This window comes from Aotus nancymaae, unplaced genomic scaffold, assembly GCF_030222135.1.
Source record: "Aotus nancymaae isolate 86718 unplaced genomic scaffold, 86718_ANA_hifiasm-v0.15.2.pri h1tg000008l, whole genome shotgun sequence".
In the NCBI taxonomy this organism is placed as follows: Eukaryota; Metazoa; Chordata; class Mammalia; order Primates; family Aotidae; genus Aotus; species Aotus nancymaae.
Window position 1 is genome coordinate 7,330,672 of NW_026988419.1, and position 25,794 is coordinate 7,356,465.

Genomic DNA, 25,794 nt, shown 5'->3' on the forward strand with positions numbered 1-25,794 from the left:
CTGCAGTGCAAGGCTTGAAAAACAGACCATCCCACCAATCAGCAGGCCACCCCGGGAAACTCGCCCCGCCCCTCAGCCCGCATTGGGCCGAGGCGCGCTCCCCTGCGGCCCGGCGAGTCCCGGCCACTGAGCATGCCCAGTGCCTGGACTGCTACTTGCCCCACCAGCATCCTGCAGTGCCTGGGAGCCGGAGGCTGAGCAGGGTCCCGGCGTGGAAAAGGGGCGGCAACCCCAAACGAGTCAGGCATCAAAATGAGACAACATTAAGTTACATCTCTGTGGATCCTTAGTGCCAGGAGAGCAAGCAGGGACAAACTGTTTGTTTATAGGTCAGCTTAAAACAACCAAAAACTTGGGAGCGTTTGCTTGTGGGGAGACTGGTACCGCAAGGTAACCCTGAAAGAGGAGCTTCAAGTAGACCCAGGCTGCAGACCTGCTCCACTCATGAAGTACCCATTTTCCTGTACTGTTGGGCTGGCACCATCCTTGTTTTCTCCCGATTATACTTGTGGTCAAGGTTAAACATTTATAGGGTGGTTCAATGGGTGTGGAAGCTGTGTGTGAAACAAACATTTCAGCCAATATTTGCACAGTAGGGTTTTGGCCTTATGAATCCTCTGTAAGTCCCTAACAGTTTTTTAAAGTCACGGAGAGACTTGTAATATGATAAGGGACCTTTCATTTCCCCTCCCCCATGCCCTCAGGCTTAGGTGTGAATCCCCCTCAATCCGATGGGCCAGGGGAGCAGGAGAAAAGGTGTTATTTACATTTTCTCCCTAATTGATCAGCAGCTTCCTGGGGAATCCCTGTTTTCCTTTGGCAGTGACCATAACTGCCCCCAGTCACTGCCCTTGGGCGTCCCTCTGTTCCTTCCAGGTACCTCACGGCAGAAAATCCGGGGATTCCAAGGTGGAAGGCTGGCCCAGAAGTCCTTTGGAAAACCTTACAAAAATACAGATCCCTTCACCATGATGGCCTATCGCCCCGAAGCCGAAATCTAGCTTGTATATTTCCTGGGAGAAACAGCCTTGAATAGAAACCTCCCTCCCGCGAGTCGCTCTTACCTGCTAGGTAAGAGGCAACCCAGCTCCCGCGCCCCCGCCTCCCCCGGGCCTCCCACTAGGGGCTCCACAGCCGCAGTGCCCCCCCGTCGCCCCCACCCTCACTCCTGCGTCTTCCCGAGCTCGCCCCCTCCCGTTTTCCCAGACTCCCCTCGTGCTTTCGGGTAGCCACCCAAACACCCCCGCCCGCGCCCGCCGCGGGGATTCCTGAGGGCCCGGGGCGCCCTGGGTGGCGCACGGGGAGGGAAGCGCTGCGCCCGGGCTGGCGGCCGCGCAGGGGCGCTGTCCTAGCGCTGCGCTGGGGCTCGGCGCGGGCGCCGCTGCGGCAAGGCCGGGGGGCGGAGAAGGGCGGGCGCGGGGCGGGCTCGGCCCGGAATGTAGAGACCCGGGCGGGAGCCTCCCGGCGGCGGCGGCGGCGGCGGCGGCCCGGCTGCCAAGCGCGGAGGCTCCGTCACGTGTTTTTCTCCTCTGAGTGAGACGGCGGCGCGGTCGGAGGGGGCCGGCGCGCAGAGCCAGACGCCGCCGCTTGTTTTGGTTGGGGCTCTCGGCAACTCTCCGAGGAGGAGCAGGAGGAGGAGGAGGGAGGAGGGGAGAAGTAACTGCAGCGGCAGCGCCTCCCAGGGAACAGGCGTCTTCCCCGAACCCTTCCCAAACCTCCCCCTTCGCCTGCCGCCCTTGTCCCCTGCCCTTCTCCCCTGCCGACTGGAGCGAGGGGCAGGGATGAGCCTGTCCCTCCGGCCGGTCCTCAGCTGCCCTGGCTGCCCAGTAGCGTTTCGAATGGAAAAGCCACTTTCTCTGCCCGCCGAGATGGGCCCGAATGGGGGCTGCAGAGGACGCGCCCGCGGGCGGCGGCAGCAGCAGCAGCAGCAACAGCCGCAGCGCCGCGGTCTCTGCGATTGAGCTGGTATTTGGACGGCTGGTGGCGGCTGGGACGGTTGGGGGGTGGGAGGAGGCGGAGGAGGAGGAGGAGAAGAAGGAGGAGGGAGAACCCAACGTTGGGACTTGGCAACCCGCCTCCCCCTACCCAAGGATATTTAATTTGCCTCGGGAATCTCTACTCCAGAGGGGAACTCAGGAGGGAAGGCGCGCGCGCACGCCTAGAGGGGCACCGCGGGGACCCCGACCACCGCCTCCCTGCGCCGGACTCCAGCCGGAGCGGCGAGAGATGCATCTTCGCTCCTTCCCGGCAGCGGCAGTGGCTGAGAAGAGACTTGGCTCTCAAAGGATCAGGGCTGCCCTCGCCCCGGACTCACTGCCTCTCCCCCGGGCGTGAAGCGCCGGTAAAACTCCGGTCCGGCTCTCTCTTTGGCGCAGCAGCTGCGTCCTCCTCCAGCTGCCCCTCCCCGGTGCGGGGGACGGTGTGGATTTCGGAGTCCGGGGTTTCTGCTGCCTCCAGCCCTATTTGCATGTGTGGTGCTGCGGCGAGGAGCCTTTGCCCCCCACCCGGTTGTTTTTCGGCGCCTCCCTCTGCTCAGCGGCGGTGGTGGCAGCGGCAGCATGGCGAGCCCTCCGGAGAGCGAGGGCTTCTCGGACGTGCGCAAGGTGGGCTACCTGCGCAAACCCAAGAGCATGCACAAACGCTTCTTCGTACTGCGCGCGGCCAGCGAGGCTGGGGGCCCGGCGCGCCTCGAGTACTACGAGAACGAGAAGAAGTGGCGGCACAAGTCGAGCGCCCCCAAACGCTCGATCCCCCTTGAGAGCTGCTTCAACATCAACAAGCGTGCTGACTCCAAGAACAAGCACCTGGTGGCTCTCTACACCCGGGACGAGCACTTTGCCATCGCGGCGGACAGCGAGGCCGAACAAGACAGCTGGTACCAGGCTCTCCTGCAGCTGCACAACCGCGCCAAAGGCCACCACGATGGAGCTGCGGCCCTCGGGGCGGGAGGCTGCGGGAGCAGCTGCAGCGGTAGCTCGGGAGTTGGTGAGGCTGGGGAGGACCTGAGCTACGTGGACGGGCCCCCAGGACCCACGTTCAAAGAGGTCTGGCAGGTGATCCTGAAGCCCAAGGGCCTGGGTCAGACAAAGAACCTGATTGGTATCTACCGCCTCTGCCTGACAAGCAAGACCATCAGTTTCGTGAAGCTGAACTCGGAGGTAGCCGCTGTGGTGTTGCAGCTGATGAACATCAGGCGCTGTGGCCACTCGGAGAACTTCTTCTTTATCGAGGTGGGTCGTTCTGCCGTGACGGGGCCCGGGGAGTTCTGGATGCAGGTGGATGACTCCGTGGTGGCCCAGAACATGCACGAGACCATCCTGGAGGCCATGCGGGCCATGAGCGATGAGTTCCGTCCTCGCAGCAAGAGCCAGTCCTCGTCCAACTGCTCCAACCCCATCAGCGTCCCCCTGCGCCGGCACCATCTCAACAACCTCCCGCCCAGCCAGGTGGGGCTGACCCGCCGATCACGCACCGAGAGCATCACCGCCACCTCCCCGGCCAGCATGGTGGGCGGGAAGCCAGGCTCCTTCCGTGTCCGCGCCTCCAGCGACGGTGAAGGCACCATGTCCCGCCCGGCCTCTGTGGACGGCAGCCCTGTGAGTCCCAGCACCAACAGAACCCACGCCCACCGGCATCGGGGCAGCGCGCGGCTGCACCCCCCGCTCAACCACAGCCGCTCCATCCCCATGCCAGCTTCCCGCTGCTCGCCTTCGGCCACCAGCCCGGTCAGTCTGTCATCCAGCAGCACCAGTGGCCATGGCTCCACCTCAGATTGTCTCTTCCCACGGCGGTCTAGTGCTTCGGTGTCTGGTTCCCCCAGCGATGGCGGTTTCGTCTCCTCGGATGAGTATGGCTCCAGTCCCTGCGATTTCCGGAGTTCCTTCCGCAGTGTCACTCCGGATTCCGTGGGTCACACCCCACCGGCCCGCGGTGAGGAGGAGCTAAGCAACTATATCTGCATGGGCGGCAAGGGGCCCTCCACCCTGACCGCCCCCAACGGTCACTACATTTTGTCTCGGGGTGGCAATGGCCACCGCTACACCCCAGGAACAGGCTTGGGCACGAGTCCAGCCTTGGCTGGGGATGAAGCAGCCAGTGCTGCCGATCTGGATAATCGGTTCCGAAAGAGAACTCACTCGGCAGGCACATCCCCTTCCATTTCCCACCAGAAGACCCCGTCTCAGTCCTCAGTGGCTTCCATTGAGGAGTATACAGAGATGATGCCTGTCTACCCACCAGGAGGTGGCAGTGGAGGCCGACTGCCGGGACACAGGCACTCCGCCTTTGTGCCCACCCATTCCTACCCTGAGGAGGGTCTGGAAATGCACCCCTTGGAGCGTCGGGGGGGCCACCATCGCCCAGAAAGCTCCACCCTCCACAGTGATGATGGCTACATGCCCATGTCCCCAGGGGTGGCCCCAGTGCCCAGCAGCCGAAAGGGCAGTGGAGACTATATGCCCATGAGCCCCAAGAGCGTGTCTGCCCCACAGCAGATCATCAACCCCATCAGACGCCATCCCCAGAGAGTGGACCCCAATGGCTACATGATGATGTCCCCCAGCAGCAGCTACTCCCCTGACATTGGAGGTGGCCCCGGCAGCAGCAGCAGCAGCAGCAGGGCTGTCCCTTCCGGGAGCAGCTATGGAAAGCTGTGGACAAACGGGGTAGGGGGCCACCACGCTCATGTCTTGCCTCACCCCAAACCCCCAGTGGAGAGCAGCAGTGGCAAGCTCTTGCCTTGCACAGGTGACTACATGAACATGTCGCCAGTGGGGGACTCCAACACCAGCAGCCCCTCCGACTGCTACTACGGCCCTGAGGACCCCCAGCACAAGCCAGTCCTCTCCTACTATTCATTGCCAAGATCCTTTAAGCACACCCAGCTCCCCGGGGAGCTGGAGGAGGGTGCCCGGCATCAGCACCTTCGCCTTTCCGCTAGCTCTGGTCGCCTTCTCTATGCTGCAACAGTGGAAGATTCTTCCTCCTCCACCAGCAGCGATAGCCTGGGTGGGGGATACTGTGGGACTAGGATGGAGCCCAGCCTTCCACATTCCCACCATCAGGTTCTGCAGCCCCATCTGCCTCGAAAGGTGGACTCAGCTGCTCAGACCAATAGCCGCCTGGCCCGGCCCACGAGGCTGTCCCTGGGGGATCCCAAGGCCAGCACCTTACCTCGGGCCGGAGAGCAGCAGCAGCAACAGCAGCAGCAGCCCCTGCTGCACCCTCCGGAACCCAAGAGCCCAGGGGAATATGTGAATATTGAATTTGGGAGTGATCAGCCTGGCTACTTGTCTGGCCCTGTGGCTTCCCACAGCTCACCTTCTGTCAGGTGTCCATCCCAACTCCAGCCAGCTCCCAGAGAGGAAGAGACTGGCACTGAGGAGTACATGAAGATGGACTTGAGGCCAGGCCGGAGGGCAGCCTGGCAGGAGAGCACTGGGGTTGAGGTGGGCAGAGTGGGCCCCGCACCTCCCGGGGCTGCTAGCATTTGCAGGCCTACCCGGGCAGTGCCCAGCAGCCGGGGTGACTACATGACCATGCAGATGGGTTGTCCCCGTCAGAGCTACGTGGACACCTCACCAGTTGCCCCTGTGAGCTATGCTGACATGCGGACAGGCATTGCTGCAGAGGAAGTTAGCCTGCCCAGGGCCACCATGGCTGCTGCCTCAGCCTCAGCAGCCTCTGCTTCCCCCGCTGGGCCTCAAGGGGCAGCAGAGCTGGCTGCCCGCTCATCCCTGCTGGGGGAACTGCAAGGATCTGGGGGCATGAGCGCCTTCACCCGGGTGAACCTCAGTCCTAACCGCAACCAGAGTGCCAAAGTGATCCGTGCAGACGCACAAGGGTGCCGGAGGAGGCATAGCTCCGAGACCTTCTCCTCAACACCCAGTGCCACCCGGGTGGGCAACACGGTGCCCTTTGGAGCAGGGGCAGCAGGAGGGGGCAGTGGCAGTAGCAGCAGCAGCAAGGATGTGAAACGCCACAGCTCTGCTTCCTTTGAGAACGTGTGGCTGAGGCCTGGGGAGCTTGGGGGAGCCCCCAAGGAGCCAGCCCAACTGTGCGGGGCTGCTGGGGATTTGGAGAATGGTCTTAACTACATAGACCTGGATTTGGTCAAGGACTTCAAACAATGCCCTCAGGAGCGCACCCCTCAACCACAGCCTCCCCCACCCCCATCCCCACCCCCTCATCAACCCCTGGGCAGCAGTGAGAACAGTTCCACCCCCCGCTCCAGTGAGGATTTAAGCGCCTATGCCAGCATCAGTTTCCAGAAGCAGCCAGAGGACCGTCAGTAGCTCAACTGGACATCACAGCAGGTGCGTTTCATGGTGACAAAGTCAGAAGACAAAACTGCTTTTAACCTTGTGCTTGAATTCTGTTCTTCGCCTCTGCCCCTTCCTGGTCCTTCCCATTGCTTCCTCAGGGAGAATGCACTTACATTCTCAGGGCACACAAGATGCTCACCCAACAATGACATCTGGCAGAGAGTCAAATAAACATGTAGAATCAGCCACAGGAGGGCTTTTTCATTTGAGAATTTCCAAGTGAAGTAGTTACTGTATTTTTAAAACATATATCCTATGCCAGTCCTGAGGTTGGTAAAGTTCCTACATAAGAACCTTGATCTATTTGTTGAAGTTGTCTTGTCACTATATATTTAGGTCAGCCCCTGGAAGGGACAGTTTTACAAAATTATTTCTTAACACAGGGCCTAAACCCTTCCTTTAAGATAGTTTCTGGGAGCCCTTAAGGGTGATCTTATCAAGTTGTTCTCTGTACTTTTGTTCTGTGATTTCATAATACCAAGGCAACATAAACAGCACTGGGAAACATTGATTTCTATTCATGCTGCCCTAAAAAGATTCAGGAGTAAGAGCTTTGTAGCCATACATATTTATAGAGAAGTACTTATCTATTTTACGATCTCTCAAGAAAGTAATTATGGGAGACATTGTCCTTTTGTTCCTGTACCAGGATTTGTGAAATACTATTCACATACCTGGACTCTCTTACACAGGATATGCAGGAAACTCTGTGTCTGGGACCCATTATTAGTTACGAGTTATGGGAGTTCATCTCAGTATGTCTGCCTTACAGTTATTTCTTCTTGCACTGAGATACTACAGATATCATTTGGGGGCTACTATACATCTTCTGTAAAATTACTTTAAGGCATATTAAGTCAGGAACATGCCTTAATATGTTTTGTTTTGTTTTGCATTGAATAGAGTGGCTAAACTCTATACCCTTCACTTTTAGGATATTTGTTGTGTGCCTTTAAGTTCAAGAGTAGGCAGCCCAGTAAATGCTGAAAGTTGGCTTTAGGTCTTCTGAGGCTAATGCCGTATTGAAAATGAAAAACATTTGTAATAGGAAATTAGCCTGCCCTTCATTTTGTTGATCCTGTTTTCTGGTGGTCATAATTGTGGGTAGAAGAGAGGAGTTCAGTTTGCAAATAATGTGATGAGTTGGCAATGCAGGAGTTTCCAGCATTTGGAAACACTTTATTCTGACAAACTGATTATCTTGTGAATTTTGTATATGCTTCACAGAATGAGCTTTTAAAAGCATTGATTTTCTTAAAGTGTGTTCATTCATAAGAAATTAATTTGTGCCCTGGTTTCCTATTGATAGGTATTTGTTTATCATGTGTTCATAGTCTTCTTGATTCTGTTTCCAGTATTTGATCCGTATCATTCTCTATTTTGTAGAACAAGTGAAAGGTATGTGATCACTCAAATGAAGATTTTAGGTGATATGTTATGAAAAGCATTTATTTGATCAGTATTTATTTCAGCATTTATTTTCATCATTCACTAGAAGATTGAATTGTGTATATCAACGTCAGCAGTACACATCTTGTTATATCAAATGATGTTTTTGGGAGTCAGAATCCCTCAGCACTTTAAGCATTTGTATTATAAAGTGCCTCATTGGTAAAATAATGAGAATTTGAAGAAAACAAGCCCAGCAGAACTAAAATTTTAGTTTTAAAGGAGATGAAGAGAATAAGTTTCTGTTATCTTAATTTGTTTAGGTTTCTTTTTATAGAGTAGAATAAATGATGTTTGCTCTAAAGAAAATTGATGACCAACTAGAATTTTCATTTTTTAAAAGGGCTTTAAAATAAAATTCTCCTTATGTCTTGGATGCATTAAAAAACAAAACAAAAAACCCTACAACCTTCTATCCTTAGCCTTCTTTGGGAAAATAAAATATTCTGGAATAATCATGTAATCCTATTTCTAATAATTTTGGAGTAGCAATAAACCATGCTTTGCACCATGCCAGGAAAATTCTACAATGCATATTTAAGATGTTTGTGTCTGTGTTTAAAGTGAGGCACCAAATGCTATCCGGCACATTTACATCCCCAATTCTGCTTGCTTGCCTGTGCCCTGTTGAGTCCAAAGATGTTATTCCATAGTTATCTGAAACAGACAGAAGTCAGACCTGTGAGTGACAAACAGCTTCTGCTCCGAATGAGTATATGTGTGAAAACATTATTTTCCTCACTGCCTCAGCAGTTGCTGTCTTTGCTTCTTTTCCTCATTTCTCAGGTAAAACCTGAGACACGGTGAAAGGAATAGAGGTATGATGAGGGGTGTGCTCTGTTGAAGCATCTCGAGTTGTTTAAAAATTTTCATTGTCTGTTAGAGGAGAAGACTTGTGAAGCACTGAGCTCAGGAGCTCAACTTGTTGGAAGCCTTTCTGGTTTACCTAGTCCAGCAACCTTTTCTGCCTGCCCTTTCTCTTGCATCGCCTCTTAGTTCTGACCTGCTCGTTTTCTCGTACTATCCCCTGCTCTCTCTTTGTTTCCACCTCTTATTTCAGGTTCTTGACATTGTCCTTCTTTTTCTGTTGCTCCTTTTCAGAATTTCGCAGTACTTGTGGCCCACTCTCTGCAGAGAGTAAATTGAGAGCCCAAGAAGCAGGGCAAAAAGAGCCTCTTACACTGCGTCATGGCAGCCCTGCCACCTTTACCTGGCATCAGATTTGTCTTTTAGTTTTGAAAGTGCAGGTGACAAAGACACAGACCCCAGCCATGCCTTTTGGGTTCAGTTTTTTGTTTTTGTCATTCTTTGTTATGCCCTCCCCCTTTAAAAGAAAAGAAGAAAAACAGAAAAAGCCTCTTTCCATTTCTTTTTCATTTTGTTTCCTTTTTGTGATGTCAAAGATTCCGTACCTCCAAGGTTGCCTCCTCTCCCTCCCCTTTCCCGCACCGCGTGGCCTTTTTGGCTGGCGCAAACCCCCTCGGCCCTGGCACTTTCCCTTTTCCGGGTCACCTCCGCTTCCTGCATTCCTTCTCCTCTCTCCTCCGAGCCCCCTTTCACCCGGGGTGGGGAATCTGCAGCCCGGCCACCCTTGGGTCTCCCGCCCCCGCCCCCGTCTAGGGTCCCCCCGGGCGACCGGTCCCGGTCCTGGGCCGCGTGGTCTGCGCTGGCGGGCGAGGCTCCGCCCTCGGGCACAGCTGCGCGGCTCTGGGCCCCCGGGCGGGCGGGGCGGGGCGGCTGGGCGCTGATTGGCCCTCACCACAGCCAATCAGCGTGTGAAATGGCCGAGCCTCGGCGGGTGCGGGGCGGGGCTCTCCGCAGATCCCCTGGCGGCGGTGGCAGGCGGGCGTCCCTGAGCCGTTTTCTCCCACCCCACGCCTTGCACCTTTTTCCCGCGAGTGCCTGCAGGCTGAGCCACAGACCCCCTTCGCACCGCGCCCGCCGACTGAGGACCTTGTGTCCTCAGCCGTATTCCTGCATTTGGACCAGAATCCTAAGAATGAAAAAGTCCAACCAGCCCACGGACGGGGGCCGGAAACACACGCTTCCTCTTATTTTTAATTGAGAAAAATCCAGGCCAGACCATGTGACGAGCCCCATTTTGTTTCCCTTCTCTCTTTACTATGGTTTACTACGAGGCCACGTTCCTTCGTCTTCCTGTCTCGAGATCCGCGAGCAGGAGGGAGCCCCGCACGTGGCTGCGGGTCGGGTGGGGTTGGCCCCCACCACTGAGGGAGGGAGAGGGACGTGCGAGTGCTGCCGCTGAGGTCGTTTTGGGTCATCGGGGGAGGGGGAAATCCTTTGGCTCCAAAGTGCCCTAGGCTCCATATACTAGTAAAGCGCTTGAGGTAGGTAAGAGCTAGGAAGACGCAGCCTCCTGGGCTGTAAGGGAGTTAACAGAGAAATGATCTGCGTGCAGATCCTGAGAACCCCGTATGACGAGGGTTTGGGTACTGTGTTCCTTAAAGGCTTGGAGGAAATGCTGTCGCCTTCTCAGACACAGATTCATTTTTCCACCATTGACAGTCTCAGTGACAGCTCGTCGAGTCAGGCTGGGCACACCGATTTTGAAAGCTTGCTAGATTTGTGTTGTGCACCCTCCAATAACCAAAATTATGTGAGATATATTACTACATGGGATAGAAAATGTGTTCAGATTTGGCCTTTCTAAAACAAGGAAAATAAGGAAGAGAAGTGCTATGGGATTATTTTCTCCTCCCCCTTCCCTCTTAAATAAGCATTTCTGACCAGCTAGCATCCTTCGTGCATCACTGAATCATAAGACCGCAGGGCAGCGCTTTTTCTGAGGGGCCAAATGAAACATCGCAGGTAGAAACGTACCAAGCAGGTGCAAATGCTATGCCCCAAAACTGCTACTGAGCAGTCGGAGAGAGTTTCTCTGTTGTTCCAGAAAAGTCTGAGCATCTAATAATTTGCTTAATGTTTACAATTGTTTAGGTAGCTTTTTATATTAAAAAAATAAATCCATAAAATGTTGCATATATTGTAGTTATTTCTCTGAGTTCCCTCTCAATAAATACTATCCCAGCATTGCCTTACAGGAAGGGACTTGGGATCCAAAAGGGCATGCCACCGTTTTTTTTTTTTTTTCTTTTTAGTTTATCAGAATTCCAGGAAAATAGTTTTGTGCTATCTTAAATGATGCAATGGAAAAAGCAGTTCTTAGGAGCCAGAGATCTTGGGCTCCAACACAGCCTGTACCCTTCACTAGCTGAGTGACCTTGGGCAAGTCGCTTAATTTCTCTGGACCTACTTCCTCATCAGTAACTTGAGGATTTTGTTCTAAATTATTCTAACCTCCTTTGCAGCTCTAAACATAGGAATGTTGTGGAGAAAATGACTGATACTATTTAATGGGTCAGTTGCAATGAGGATTCTTTCCGAAGAAGCTGTTGACAGGGTCATCGTAAAGGATTAGAATAGCCTGTTCTGTCCAGTTCTAGCCTTTGGATCAGACATTGTTTATGGCCAGACTAGGGACCTGGAAGGAAAATATTGTTTGATTCAGGCTGATTTTAACCTTTCTTGCTTTGAGGGGACATTTTCAAGTTTTAACAGACCTTAAAACAAACCCTCCTGAATGCACCAGTCTAAGTTTTTGGAACTATCTCTAGACTGGATTAGGCTGTTCTTCCTCCCACCTTTTTAAAAATAAAATGTTTGTGGGAATGCAAGGCACCTGCTAGTTCCTGCATCCTAAGGTCAACTGTCAGAAACATCCCACCCCTCCCCACAGTATAGATTAAGCTTTAACCAGTGCACACTGTGGAAATCAACACATGCATCCTGTTGGAAATCACTTTTTTAGAGGTGGTATGTTTGTGGATAATGTTTCTCATTTGTACCATCAGTGTTCTTCAGTGAGATAGCCATTTAAGTGAATGGAAAGGAAATGTGAGAAGCCAATTGCAGACTATAGGAGGTCTTCCACAATTTCTTGTTGAGCTTTGTTTTTCTCTCTTAGGTATATGAAACAACTTAGTATTTCTCTTGCTGGCAAAATTAGTGTTGTCCACTATAGGATTTTTGATTAGGTAGTTGAGCCGACACTGCTTTACCAACCCTGTGTTATCTTGGCTATTGAGTTCTCAATATATTCAGAAGCTCCGGCCTTTTTTCTCCCTCCACGTGGATTTCACAAATCATTAAAATAGTCTGTTGCCTCTTCAAAAACTCCATGGACTTATTCTTTATCAATCCTCTCACTATAATCAGATATGTGTCTTAGCTGAATAGTATATAAATGGTTCCTTTTATTTTGATGGGCTGGTAATGTAGTCTATTGGAACATTACACAGTTTTAAGATTTTGTTTTGTTTTAAAGAAAGCCATTTCCTCAATTATTTCCTCATGTTACAAAGTTACTGGAAGTTGTATTCAAGGAAAATAGCTTCTTGTGAATCATGCTTAAGTCAGTTTCACACTAAAGATTCTGTAACTTTTTTTTCATACCAGTATTTTTTTTTTTTTTTTTGCATGTAAAAGAATAGATCCTGGCTCTACCACATTTATAATTATGTAACTGATTTATTCTTTCGTTACCTTATTAGTCCATAGCTATGCAGCAGATTTTAAGAGCTCTTTTTAAAATGTTATTGAAGCATGTTTAGAAAGTGTAATCATATTGAATTTTAACTTAAAATTATATTTTAATATTAGTATGGTATAATAATTGTAAACTAATTTCAAAACAGCATGACATAGTTACTGAAATTTATTGGAAAGCTTTTTAAGAGGATAGGTTAGTAAGTATCATCTATTTGCTTCTATTTTGGTCTTACACTTTGGAAATGGTAGTACCTCTCCCATTCTTAATTCACAGAAAAATGGAGAAGATGGATTAGATAAGTGTAAGGTATTGTTATGTATGGTAAAAGGAACACTTTCTGTTTTAATAGTATTCTTGCAGCAGGCTCTGCTATAATCTATTTGTTAAAGTAAATTTGATTGGATAAATGTTATTTGTGTTTATTCAATGAGTCTTTTAATAATAGAGCTTTTAAAAAAATGATGTGTTTATGTTGAAAAGGATTTTTGACCTCTTTTCTGTATTTTCCATTCATAATGGCAATAGAGTTGAATACATGGGTCAGACTACGATTCTAGTTGTAGTTATCTTAGAGCAGAGTAGAGATTTTGTGGTTTTATTACTCTACCTGGAACATTTTATTGAATAAACTGAGTTGGATTGCACTCACTGTATTCCTTTGACCATCCCATGTTTTTTAAGTATTGCATATTACATATGTATCCCTGCACTCCGCTTTTATTGTTGACCAAAGAATACTTTGATGCACATTCTCTGATCCTCCCTGACATATTTAGGTCATGTTGCTGAACAGTATCACTTAATCTTGAGAAGTTTTCTTAACGTTTGTTGAAATGATCAAAGAGACTTTTTTTTTTCAAATATATTTAATGTGGCAAACAAATTGTGTTCTGCGCAGAAAGTCATGGTTTTTACTTTTAGGAAGGATATGATCTAAGTGAGCTGGCAAAGTATTAAAAGGCATTTATAAACATTTAGCAGTTAGTTCAAGGCCACTGGAATAATCAGTAATTGCCATATAGTCAACTGTCATTTATCTGATCTTCTCCAATCATCATGTCCGTGTTCATTTGAAAATTATTTGGAGGGGTCTATGGATATGAAAAATAATTATATTTACCCTAGAGTTTTAGGGGTTGTGGGGACATCAGAAGATCAGAAGATCTTTAAGTGTCGTTAATACTATTCAAGGCCACCTATTTCTCAACCCTGACGTAAATTATCTTCTTTTGGTCAAAAAGGCCCTAAGACAATTTTTCTTGTTCTTCCTCTCTTCTTCCTTTTACTCAGTAAGCACTATTGAGCACCTATCATGTTCCAAATAGCATACCTTTTATTAAAAGGGGATGAAGGTGGATTCATGGAAACGGAGGGGAAAAAATGGTGCCAAGAGGAGGTCACCAAATTAGTTACCGGATTTCTTATGGCATAAATTATCTGGGAAAAGCAAATCAAGAATCAGATTGTGGAGTTCACAAAAGTTGGCATTTTTCATAAATCTAAAGGGCAAAAGTGCCCATCTACCTTAAAGGTTTGTGTTTTTCTGAATCTTTCTAACCATGGCTACCTGTCTGACAATACCATCTGTATACTAAATAATCAGGAAAGCTGTTGAAACTCTCATTTGGAAGAACAGCCCATTTTGGATATTAAGCTTGCAAACATAATATTGACAAGAAGCAGGAAAAAGCTATCTTTGCTTTGGATCTTTAGTCCCAGTAAAAGCAGCCAGAAGAAGAGGCGTCCAGCTGTTAAATGAAGAGGGACTGAATGCGAACTTGTTATGAGCTGATCAGTGTTAGGAAATGTGGGGTGAAAGTAGGGGCTACAAAAGAAATTTTAAAGTCTGTTCTTGCTCTCTTAGCTTTGTTATTCAAGGACTTTTTTCTTTTTTTCCTTTGGGTGGGTGGTTTTATTTTTAATATAGAAAGGCTCTAGCACTTTGAACTGTGGTATTTAGCTTGCTTCTGCCTGGAAGTATAATCACTTTTGAGATTTCTCTCCCACTGTTTTGATGATATGTGGTCATATTTATTTTTAAGTTTGCGGTAGTCTCTTACACAAACATTAAAAGAAATATTTTTTTTAGACTACCAAGTTTTATAATAGCTTGCTGGGTCTCTTCACGCTATTTTTTCCTCTGTACTTTTGGTATAGGTGATACATGGACATGCTATGTTTCAAGTGTTTTTGTTTGTTTGTTTTGTCTTTTAAAAAAAGATAGAGAGTGAAAAATAATGCTTCCTCTCACCTTTGTTCCCAGTTTCTTATAGGCCACCATCACTGCTGGGTTTTATCTTTCCAGAGATAAACTGCTTATAAATTTTGAAGCTTTGTAATAGAAAGTTGGTTAAATACCCAACTGCTCAAAGTCTTCTATGGAAGAATATGCTTTCAGCACTTAAAGAGGCACAGCAGCTAATAAACCTAGTACAGCAGACTTACTGGATTTATTGTTGTTGGTGGTGATGGTGTTGTTATTGTTAAAAGAGAAAAAAAGGACATTTAACTTTCCATGTCTCTTTTCATTCCCCAGGTTCAAAAAGTTGCTAGTGATTAATCTAGCATAGCAGTGAAGGGGAAAAGCCTAGGTTAAAAAATGATCTGGTTTTCAAGTTGGAAACATTTGTTCATATTAAGAAAATTGTCTTCTAAGTTTTTATTTCTTATATATTTATTTATTTTTGTTTGCTTTTTGAGGCAGTCTTACTCTGTCACCTAGGCTGGAGTGCAGTGATGCAATCTTGGCTCACTGCAACCTCCGCCTCCCAGTTCAAGCCATTCTCCAGCTTCAGCCTCCTGAGTAGCTGGGATTACAGGTGTGTATCACCATGCCTGGCTAAATTTTGTATTTTTAGTAGAGAGATGGGGTTTCACCATGTTGGCCAGGCTGGTCTTGAACTCCTGACTTCAAGTGATCTTCCGGCCTCGGCCACCCAAAGTGCCAGGATTACAGGTGTGAGCCACCACACCTGGCCAGAAAAGTGTGTAAGTTTTTAAACACCACCAATTCCAATCTTTATTACTTTATTTTCTTTTCCTGTTCACTTTCATGGTACTCAGGCATTTGCTCTCCCAACACTGAGTGAATAGCTTAGTTCTTAATATAGTGTAATGGGATTAAGTATGAAGGTTAAGGATCTTTTTGAAGAATTTCTGGATACCGATGTCTCATATTTTTCAGTGCTCAAAAGAATTAATGCTTTTTATTGGAATAGTCTTTCAACATTTCAAAATTCTAGGAGCAATTTATTTTATACATAAGATTACATACAACTAAGTAAAGAAATTTATTTACACTAGTGATTTCTTCTCTCTTATTTTCTTTAAAGTTATTAGCACTGGCCAGGAATAGAATTTAGAGAATCTACCCTGTATCCTAAGGAAGATGTGTATTGCTGAGATGACTTCTTTGAAGCAAAGAGGAACTTCTCTTGGTCAAAAACATTTATGACTGATACCCTGCTATTCTTGCTGATTGTGGTCCAGGAAGAGAATGAATAGAGTGAGGTAGCTCTGTTACAAAACAGAAACTTTCAAGAATGTGGTAACAGGTAACATTTGAATTAGAATTGTTAGTGTTTGTTTTGTGTGTGTGTGTGTGACTTACCAGTAAGAGTTTGCTAATAGCAATAGAATTAGTTTTCATCCAGATTAAAGTAAGGATGAATGAAATTCATCAATATGAAGGATTAAAAGCTGTTAAAGAGTTTTATATATGAAGCTATCTGGTTTCTCAGGTATATGTAACATTTAGCTTTCGATATGTAACAAGCCACAACCAAATGAAGTGCTTAAAAACATCAGTCATTTACTAGGTCACAATTCTGTGTGTTGGTGATTTAGGCTGAGTTCAGCCGGGCAGTTCTTCTGCTTGTCTCATCAGGGCAAATGCACATGGTTCAGTCAGTTGGAAGGTTGACTGGGGGCTGGTTGTCTAGGATGCTCTGCCTCGCATATCTAGCAGATGATGCTGGCTATCAGTTGGTGCTTGCTATTGACTGGTATACGTATCCCCAGCAGGCTGACCCAGTCCTCATGTGGTATTAAACAGATTCCCAGCAGCAAGAGCAGGGAAGCAATGAATACATAAATACTTTTCAAGCCTCTGTTTACATCAGATTTGCTACTTTCCCATTGCCTAAAGCAAGTGACATAGCCACATGGAGTATTAAAGGGTAAAATAGAGACACTATTAGATAAGCCAGATTGTCTGACTTACTAGGATACCATGGTATACTAAATGCAGTCATTTCTTGTAAATATTTAGATGTTTATCATGAAGAATTCTACCTTTGGGTGAAATATCAGTGATTTCCTTCATATTAGGATAGTACAATTTTTCCATCATTTTTTTTTTTTTGGAAAAACATGAACACTTATATTCCCTTAAATAAATATTCATTGAGTTTATTCTGTGAGCCTGCCAGTGGAGACTGAAATAGGTGTTTCCCTGACTTTGTGTCACTTTACAGGGGCCAAAGAATAAACAAGTAAATAAAGAAATACGCTACTGCAAAATGTGGCATGAGGAAGAGGAAAGGCAAAGTGTTATGAAGTAGAATAACAGGCACTACTGTAAATGTGGGGGCAGGAAATGATTTCAGAAAATACATAATGTACTTCTACTATTCAGGTTTGTAAAGGAGAAACAAAAATTTTATATTACATGCTCTGTGGGCCAGGTACAGATTCAAGTCTTGATGGCATGTTTTTAAGAGTGAGATCTCCTCAAGAATACCTCTTATTAGATGAGTGAAGGCTGAAAGCTCACCTCTGAGTAAAACATTCAAAAATGACTACTGAGTTTTCTAGTAGTAGACATGGTTTGTCTCTACTTTTAGTGCCATTGGTGGCTAGTGAAAATACATTATTTGTATTAGATGCCTACTATGAGCTAGGTTAGGGGATTAGACTTCGTTTTGTTTTGTTTTTTGTTTTGAGATGGAGTCTCACTGTGTTGCCCAGGCTGGAGGGCAGCGGTAAGATCTTGGCTGGCTGCAACCTCCACCTCCTGGGTTCCAGTGTTTCTCCTACCTCAGCACCATGCCCAGCTAATTTTTGTATTTTTAGTAGAGATGGGTTTTGCCATGTTGACCAGGCTGGTCGCAAACTCCTGACCTCAAGTGATCTGCCCGCCTTGGCCTCTAAAAATCTGGGGTTGCAGGCGTGAGCCACTGCACCCAACCAGGGATTACACTTTGTAATAGTCCTCAGGTGGCTCATACAGGACCTGAAAGCGAATGTAGTACTGGAAGGGAACCCAGAGCTAGGGGTTATAGTTCCGCTGTCCCTTCACCAATGACTGACTGCTTATCCCCACTTACACAACAAGCTGGGCCATATGAGAAGTGGTGCAGGGCACTGGACATTTTGTGGGGAGAGGTGGAGAGCAAGGGCTGAGATGGAGTCAGAGAGTTTGAAATGGTTTGAAAGGGCTTTCGCTGCCTGAGCAGAAATCTAGGTTTGGGGAACACAGAGTTGCTGATGATTGGAAAGCAAATACAAATGGTTTGCCACATTCCACTCAGAGCAAAGGCAGTTCTTTAGTTAACTCCATGCAGCTCTCCCATCAGCTATTATTTACATTTTTCTTTTACCAGAATCTCAAATACCTTACATATTCCCGAGGTTATAGAAAAAAACAAAACAAGACACTGTATAAAATATGTTGTGGAGGAGAGCCCAGAGGGAGAGGCTGAAAGTTGAATGTGGTGGTATTTATATTGTGATCTTGGCAGTTCAGGCCGCCCCCTTAACCCACCCCTTGCTAGCTCCCTCTGCCCCCCTTCCCAATTCCAGCATACTCTTTGAAGCACAGCTAAACAATAACTTCCTTTCAAAGCAGATCCCATTCCTTCTGGTTAGGTTAAGGGATATTAATATTACATTTTTAAAAGAATGGGTAATGAATTAATTTCTAAAAATATTTTATTTCCATTTGTAGGGTACCCTGGAAGCTACCAAGAGTATAATTAAAACTTTCCATTTTGCCCAAGTGTGTGTGTGTGTGTGTGTGTGTGTGTGTGTGTGTGTGTTTAGGGGTGGGGAGGAGGGTTAGGGAGTGGAAACTGTAGTCCAATAAAAAAGGTTACATTCCTAAAACTTGGTCTTTACAAATATTTTGCAGCCTGAGCCTTTAGTCCTTCACAAGTCCCTACAAAGACCGACCTTCAGAAAGTGTGCAGGCTTGTTGTTTCTTGGGCCTTTGAACTGGGTGAAGAATGTGTCTCAAGATGGAAAAATGAATGGCTGGTGCTTTAGCCTCCAGCTCGAAGCTTGCTGGAGGAATGTTATTGTATCTTCAAAGCCTGCTTCCCACCATGCTGTATTAGTTACATGGGCTCATGGAAAGTGTCTTTGCATTGTCAAGTACACAACAAAAACCCATACCACCCAATTCAGTCTAATTCACTGGCTCCTTTTAGGTGGATTTTTAATTAATGTGTCTCCTCTCTAAGAATAGAGCCCCATTCCACTGTTTCCTCCCTACCCCAACTCACAGGATTTACTGTTACTCACCAGTTTAGGAAACTTCAGCCTTTTCTTTTCTTTTCCTTTTTTGTGGCATGGGAAATATTATTTTTAAAAATAATGGCAGAAGTTATTTAGGATCAATTCTCCTATCTAAGAAGAGTTCTGAATGAAGTTCCAGCAAAAGTAAGTAAAATTGCATTGCAATGTAAAATCAATGCATTTAAATGCATTGACCAAAGAAAATGCCCAAATCTTTTATTAGCTGGGTCCAAGTGTACCTACCACCCTGTCTCTCTTCCACCCTGTCTCTCTTTTTAGTTCAGAAAATTTACCCCTTCATGAAGGATGATGGAAGTGGTAACACCACCTGTCCTTGCTCCAGTTACTGGTTTTATGGCACTCCTTCCTACTAAAAATTGTGAGCTACCTGAGAGTAGGCTCAGTCTTCATTTCATGACTCCATTACCCAAGTTGGTGCTCACAAAATACTTTCCACATTGAAAACGTATTTATCAACAGTTCGGGGAAGAGTCTTGAATCAAGAGAGAGGATGGCTTTACAAAAGTTTCAAACAAGAACAATAATATGGATTTTTTTTTTTTGAGTACCTCAAGCCATTTCATTTGCCAAATATCTTAAAAATTCAGATTTAACAATATCAGATACATTAAAAATAGTCAATCAAAATTACAAGAGTTTTGTAATCTGGTATGACTGGATATGAAAATTTGGATAAAATGAATTGCAACTCCTATGTATCTTAAGTCTTGGACACTTCCTCCGTTCCCCCAAACCATTCTTTTGAAGACTGACAGAAACTTTGCTTTGTTTTGACAAGATTCATTTTTGTGCTTCCAACAGTAGCTCATCAACTTATTCTACTAGTTCTTCTGATGTTAATTGTAGCTTACTGATCTAGGTCATAGCATAGCATTTTCACTGAGGTTTCAGATATCAAAAGCAATGAGAAAATCATCTGAAAAATAAACATTATATCATAGCTACCTCTCTTTTTATTTACTTATTTATTTATTTATTGAGACGGAGTCTTGCACTTTCACCCAGGCTGGAGTACAGTGGTGCAATCTCGGCTCACCACAACCTCTGCTTCCTGGGTTCAAGTGATTCTTCTGCCTCAGCATCCCAAGTACCTGGGATTATAGGTGTGTACCACCATGCCCAGCTAATTTTTTGTATCTTTAGTAGAGATGGTGTTTCATCATGTTTGCCAGGCTGGTCTCTAACTCCTGACCTCATGATTCGCCTGTCTCAGCCTCCCAAAGTGCTGGGATTACAGGCATGAGCCATTGCGCCCAGCTGCTACTTCTGTTTTTAAAGAGGCCAGTTACAAAGTTGGTGATTTATAGACCTCCCTTGTCATGTCTCCCATTGCTCCTCCTTTTTCTTCCTCTTGGGAATATTGTTGCTAATTAGCCTCTCTACTAAAATATGGGTAAAGTCTAGGAAAAGGAATTAAATTTAAATGAGTCAATTTTGCCAGTTTAGCCCTTGGTAGCTACTCTGCTAAAATGTTCCCTTGGTCTGGAAAATTGAACTTAATTGCTCAGATTTGAGACTTTTCCCCTGCAGTCCCTGACTTTTGTTTCCACACTTCACTGAGGCTGGACTGGTGTGATGGCCAAAGTAATGGTATGTGTATTCTAAACTGGTGTGTCAGCCATTGTGGCAATTGTTTTTAAACATTGTTGGACATTTGAAGTATTGAGCTGAAACTTAGGATACAAGCACTTTTATAATAGTTATGGCAGATTATTGTCACATTTGGGTACAAAACCCACAACTCCACAAGATCTGTATAAATAAGTTCTCTTTTATTTTAAATAAGACTTCAATTTTATTAGCCCTTCACAGCCATTTCACATTTATGCTGCTTTCTAAAGCTTGAAGATGCATGTCCTCATAGGTATGTGCCTAGTATTGAGCTAGGCTATTTCTCTTTCCACCAGTGTGGCTGAGTAGGTTTGAATGCTCAGTGGAATGAGTCTGGCATTTGGTAGATACTATTTGTTGTATCTAAATAATGAATGAATGTTGGACCATAGGGTGTTAAAGCACAGTATGGGAAATATACCAGCACCTCATTTATCTGTAGACCAGAATTATATTCTATTCAGGAAAATAGAGTTTTTGTTAACTACATTGCTACTCCTGACACTTGGTAGGTATTGAATATTTTCTTAGAGTTTTCCATTCATTGCAGAATTAAGCTGTTATAATTGCCGAACCTGAAATTTAAAAGAGATTATAACTGATCATGAAGATCCTGGTGGGGAATTGCTGAAGACTCGAATGTTTGTAGACCTGACATGAGAGAGCCTGCTGGTTAAGTAGTACAATAAGGAGCTAGTGAATTTCTACTCAGTACCAGGCATACTCTTAAGTTCTTGAATTACAACTGTGAAGAAAACAGACAAAAATTCAGGCTTTCATAGAACTTCCTTTCTTGAGGGCCATGTGAGTAAGAAAGCTGTAGAGGACCAGCTTCCCTAGGGCACATTTTTGTGATGTAATAAGGCAAAATATAAAAGAGAAGGAAGTAAGAGTTTAAGTTAATGTATATGTGCTTAAGAGAGATTGTCTTACATGAAACTCAAGATCTGGACCAGGTGACATATTGAGAGAAGGATGTTAGGAGTATGTGGTGTATCTGTGAGGCCCTAGAGAAGACTGGGGCTGGCAACAAGTGTGGCCACCTATGTGTACTGGGCCATGGGTGTTGGAGGGAGCAGGGGTGTCATGAACCATAGCTTATGTTGCAACATTGGATGATAGTAATTTTCACTGGATATTATTAAGCATTTTCTTCTTAAGACTATTATGCAAAACTGGTAATGTATATAATCTCTCTTTTCCAAAATTTTGTTTGAAAATTCTGTTAGAAAAGTATTTGATGTTTGGGAGGAAAGACTATCTTGAAACTGCTCTTATATAAAAAGCTTTTACTTTGGTATTGCTGTGTATTTTACAAGTAAGGATCTTCAGGCATATTCTTGTTAAATCCATACATCACAAGAGGAAATCCCACCATTTTAAGGTTGCTTTTTCTAGTGGATAAGAGCTTTTATGGTGAGGAAATTCCTTTATTGCTAACTTAAATCTGTCATTTACATGTGAGAGAATTTCCTTCATTCTGATTTTAGTAGTCATGACAAGTGGCATTTTTTAAAAAATTGAGGCTATAAATTATATTTTTATCAGAAGATTTAAATTATATTATAGAAATATACTGTAAAGTACTATTAAGTTCTAAAAACAAACTTAAAATACAATGAACATATTTAAATGTGCAGAAGATTAAATGGAAAATTATAACCTTGGTACTGCAACTCATCAGTTTGCTAAAAGAGGAAATAAGACAGGAAATGAATTTTCTAAGAAATTCTTAGAAAAAGTATTTATAAATAGAAAATATTTTATAATAGATCAGACACTACTAATTAAAGTGACTATGACTTTTCTGGGTTTCAAATATAACATATATGTATTTGCTGAAATTTAATAATAGGGTCAGTATATTTGTCCATTTTCATGCTGCTGATAAAGACATACCTGAGACTGGGCAATTTACATGATAAAGAAGTTTAATGGACTTACAGTTGGGGTAAGGGATGGGGAGGGAGCGGGGGGTGGGTGGGAAGCATCACATCATGGCAGAGAGGAGCAAGTCATATCTTGTGTGGATGGCAGCAGGCAAAAAGAGAGCACAGAGAAACTGCCATTTTTATAACATAAGATCTCATGAGACTCATTCACTATCATGAGAACAGCACAGGAAAGACTCACTCCATGATTCAGTCACCTCCCACTGGGTCCCTCCTACAACACATGGGAACTGTGGGATCTACAAGCTGAGATTTGGATGGGGACGCAGAGCCAAACCATGTCAGTTGGTTTCCTCTGAAAGAAACTTTGCATCATCCAACTGTTCTATGGAAAACAATAATTCATCAAATACAGGTTACAATTTGGGGTTCTGTAAGTGGTCAGGAAATTTAAATAGGTTTGAAAATCCCGTAGAAAACAAAATACCTGAATATTTATATAGTCACCTAAACTTGTGTTATCATTCATTTTTAACTCAATAGCGTTTTAAAAATAAGCTTTTTATTTCAAGACAGTTACAGATTTACAGTATTATTACAGACAGTACAGAGATTTAGATGTGTACCCCACACCTAGTTTCTACCTTTAACATCTTGCTTTAGTATTTTTGTCACAATGGGCTAATGTGGCATGTTATTATTAACTAAAATCGGTACTTTATTCAGAGTTCCTCAGTTTTTCCCTAATGTCCTTATTTTTCTGTTCTAGGGTCTCATCCAGGAAACCACATGGCATTTAGTCATTACATTATGTGTCTCCTTAGGCACTTCTTAGTGGTGTCAGTTTCCCAGACTTTTCTTGTTTTTTATGATCTTGACAGTTTTGAGGAGTAGAACATCCTTCAATTGGGATTTGTCTGATGTTTTTCTCATGATTAGACTGCATAATGTGTTTTGGGGATGAAGACCACAAAGATGAAGTGGCATCTCATCACCTATCAAGTGTACCTGTTATCAACAGGATTTCTCAAGGTCGATGTTGACCTTGATAACTTCACTGAGGGAGTGTTTGTCAGGTTTTTCTACTGTAAGTTTACCTTTTCCCCCTTCTCATAATGTGCTCTTTGGCAGAAAGTGACGATACATAATCCACAATTAAGGCGTGAACAATTGTCTACATGCACACACACACACACACACACACGATTCTTCTGCACAGATTTGTTTCTTAGTCAATTCTATTTATGTTAGTATGGACTCATGGCTGTTTATTTTATACTACAGGTTATAATCCAATAACACTTTATTTTATTGCTCAAATTGTTCCAGCTTTAACCCTTCTAGTTGGCACCTGTGTCCCTTTGACATACTCCCATCATTGCAGGTTCTTGCTTTTGTGTGTGTGTATATATATATATCGCATTCCCTTACTTTTCGACACTCCAAGATACTACAGGATCACCTTGTTTATTTCTTGCCCCAGTTCTAAAATCATCCATTTCTTCAAGGAGCTGCTTCCTTTTATTGGAAAATTCACAGTCTGCCCTCTGTAACCTTGGGTTCTGCATTCATGGATTTGGCCAAACACGAATCGAAACTATTCAAAGGAAAGAAAGGATAGTTGCATCTTTACTAAACATGTACAGACTTTTTTCCTTGTCCTTATTCCCTAAACAATGCAGTATAACACTTATACATAGTATCTGCATTGTATTATGTATCACAAGTAATCCCTAGATGATTTAAAGTACACCGGAAGTTGTGCGTAGGTTATATGCAAACATTACACCATTTTATACAAGGTACTTGAGCATCCATGGATTTTTGGTAGGCACAGGAGTCCTGAAAACAATCCCCCACAGATAACTGAGGGACAATTATATTAGAAATTAAGTAAGATCTGGGAACTTGCAGTGTTTGTTGCTACTGAGATATCATTTCTTTTTTGCCTTCTCAGCTGACAGAGCAAGGAAATGTAAGTGTATACTAACCCATATATATATACATACACACACACACACACACACACACACACACACATATCTATAAATATTTCTATATGTAACCATCTGTATCTGTACTAAGCTAAACATGAGTTCATATTGCTGTCTCTAATTCCCATCCATTTCCACATGGACCATTCTCGCTTCCTTGTTTATCTGTCACCTCCCACTCCAACAGTGTGAAGTCTGGCTACTACTCTATCCTTGATTCATTTGTTTGTTCCATTTCACTACATATGTATACATAGCACTATCAGGATTGTTAACTCTAGCCCCATGGGAAACAACTTTATTAACTAGAGTACAATGCTTCTGTAGAATTTGTTTTGCATTTAGTCTTATAGGTTCCCTTCATTTCCAGAGTTAAATAGATCAGCACCTTATTCTCCTACCTCTTTTATTGAAGTCATTTCATGCATTTGTAACATGTTTAGACTCTTTTATTACATTCTGAATTCCATCCTGGGATCAGTAGCTTTCTAGGTGTATTTTTTATTTGCATACATTAAAGCTTACTGTTTGTGATATAAATTCTGTGGGTTTTGACAAATGCTTAATTACCTGTATTCACCATTATAGTATCATGCAGCATAGTATCAAGGCCCTAAAAATGCTCTATGCTTCACTTATTCAACACTTCCTCTCTCTCTCCAACCCCTGGTAATCTCTGTTCTGTTTATTGTCTCTATAGTTTTGCCTTTTCCAGAATGCCATCAAACTGGAATCATTATAGTATATATTTTTATCAGGCTGGCTTAATTTACTTAGCAACATGCAGTTAAGATTCATCCACATATTTTGTGGCTTGATAGCTCATCTCTTTTCATTGCTGGTTAATACTCTTGGAGGGATGAAACACAGTTTATTTACCTAAGCCATTGACCTTTTATGGAATGTTCCCCTGCATGTGTTTGAAGACATTTGTGAAATCAGGTCTCAGTTTTCCTTTAATACTAATCATTTTTAGGCTTTACTCATCATTCTTAATTTTCAAATCTTCAATTAATTTTGCGTATCTTTCCAAAACCTTGAGTTTTTGTTTGTTTGTTTGTTTGTTTGTTTGTTTTGTATCATTTTCCTCCCCCAAACCTTCAACATTCTATAGTACATTGTTTCAGACCAACCCTGGACTGGACATAGTTAGACATTTGCTTCCTGATTTCCCCATGTTCTCCCCATTTTAATTCGCTCCATGTTAGTGCTTTACTCTTTCACTGACAGTAGAACTTTATAGATTTATATACCACCTTGGAGTCTTTTTAAGCACTCTTCTCTGAAGGACAGTTATTTGCATTTTTAAAAGAGATTTATTTGAACTCATCTACCATAGTCTTTTTCAAAAAGTATTTTGAGTATTTTGTGATTTTGATTCAGTATAGACATTTATAACGTTTTTATTCTTTCTTACT

The 25,794-nt window shown here is 44.5% G+C and overlaps 1 protein-coding gene across 1 annotated transcript in view; it reads left to right on the forward strand.

The window, feature by feature from the left end:
* The first annotated feature begins 2,013 nt into the window (after positions 1-2,013).
* Positions 2,014-25,794, forward strand: part of IRS1 (insulin receptor substrate 1) — a 67,557-nt gene continuing 43,776 nt past the window's right edge. The window contains exon 1 of the mRNA XM_012446319.3: positions 2,014-6,314. Within this exon, the coding sequence (XP_012301742.2) occupies positions 2,559-6,293 (3,735 nt within the window). The 5' untranslated portion in view covers positions 2,014-2,558 and the 3' untranslated portion in view covers positions 6,294-6,314. The remainder of the gene's footprint in view (positions 6,315-25,794) is intronic.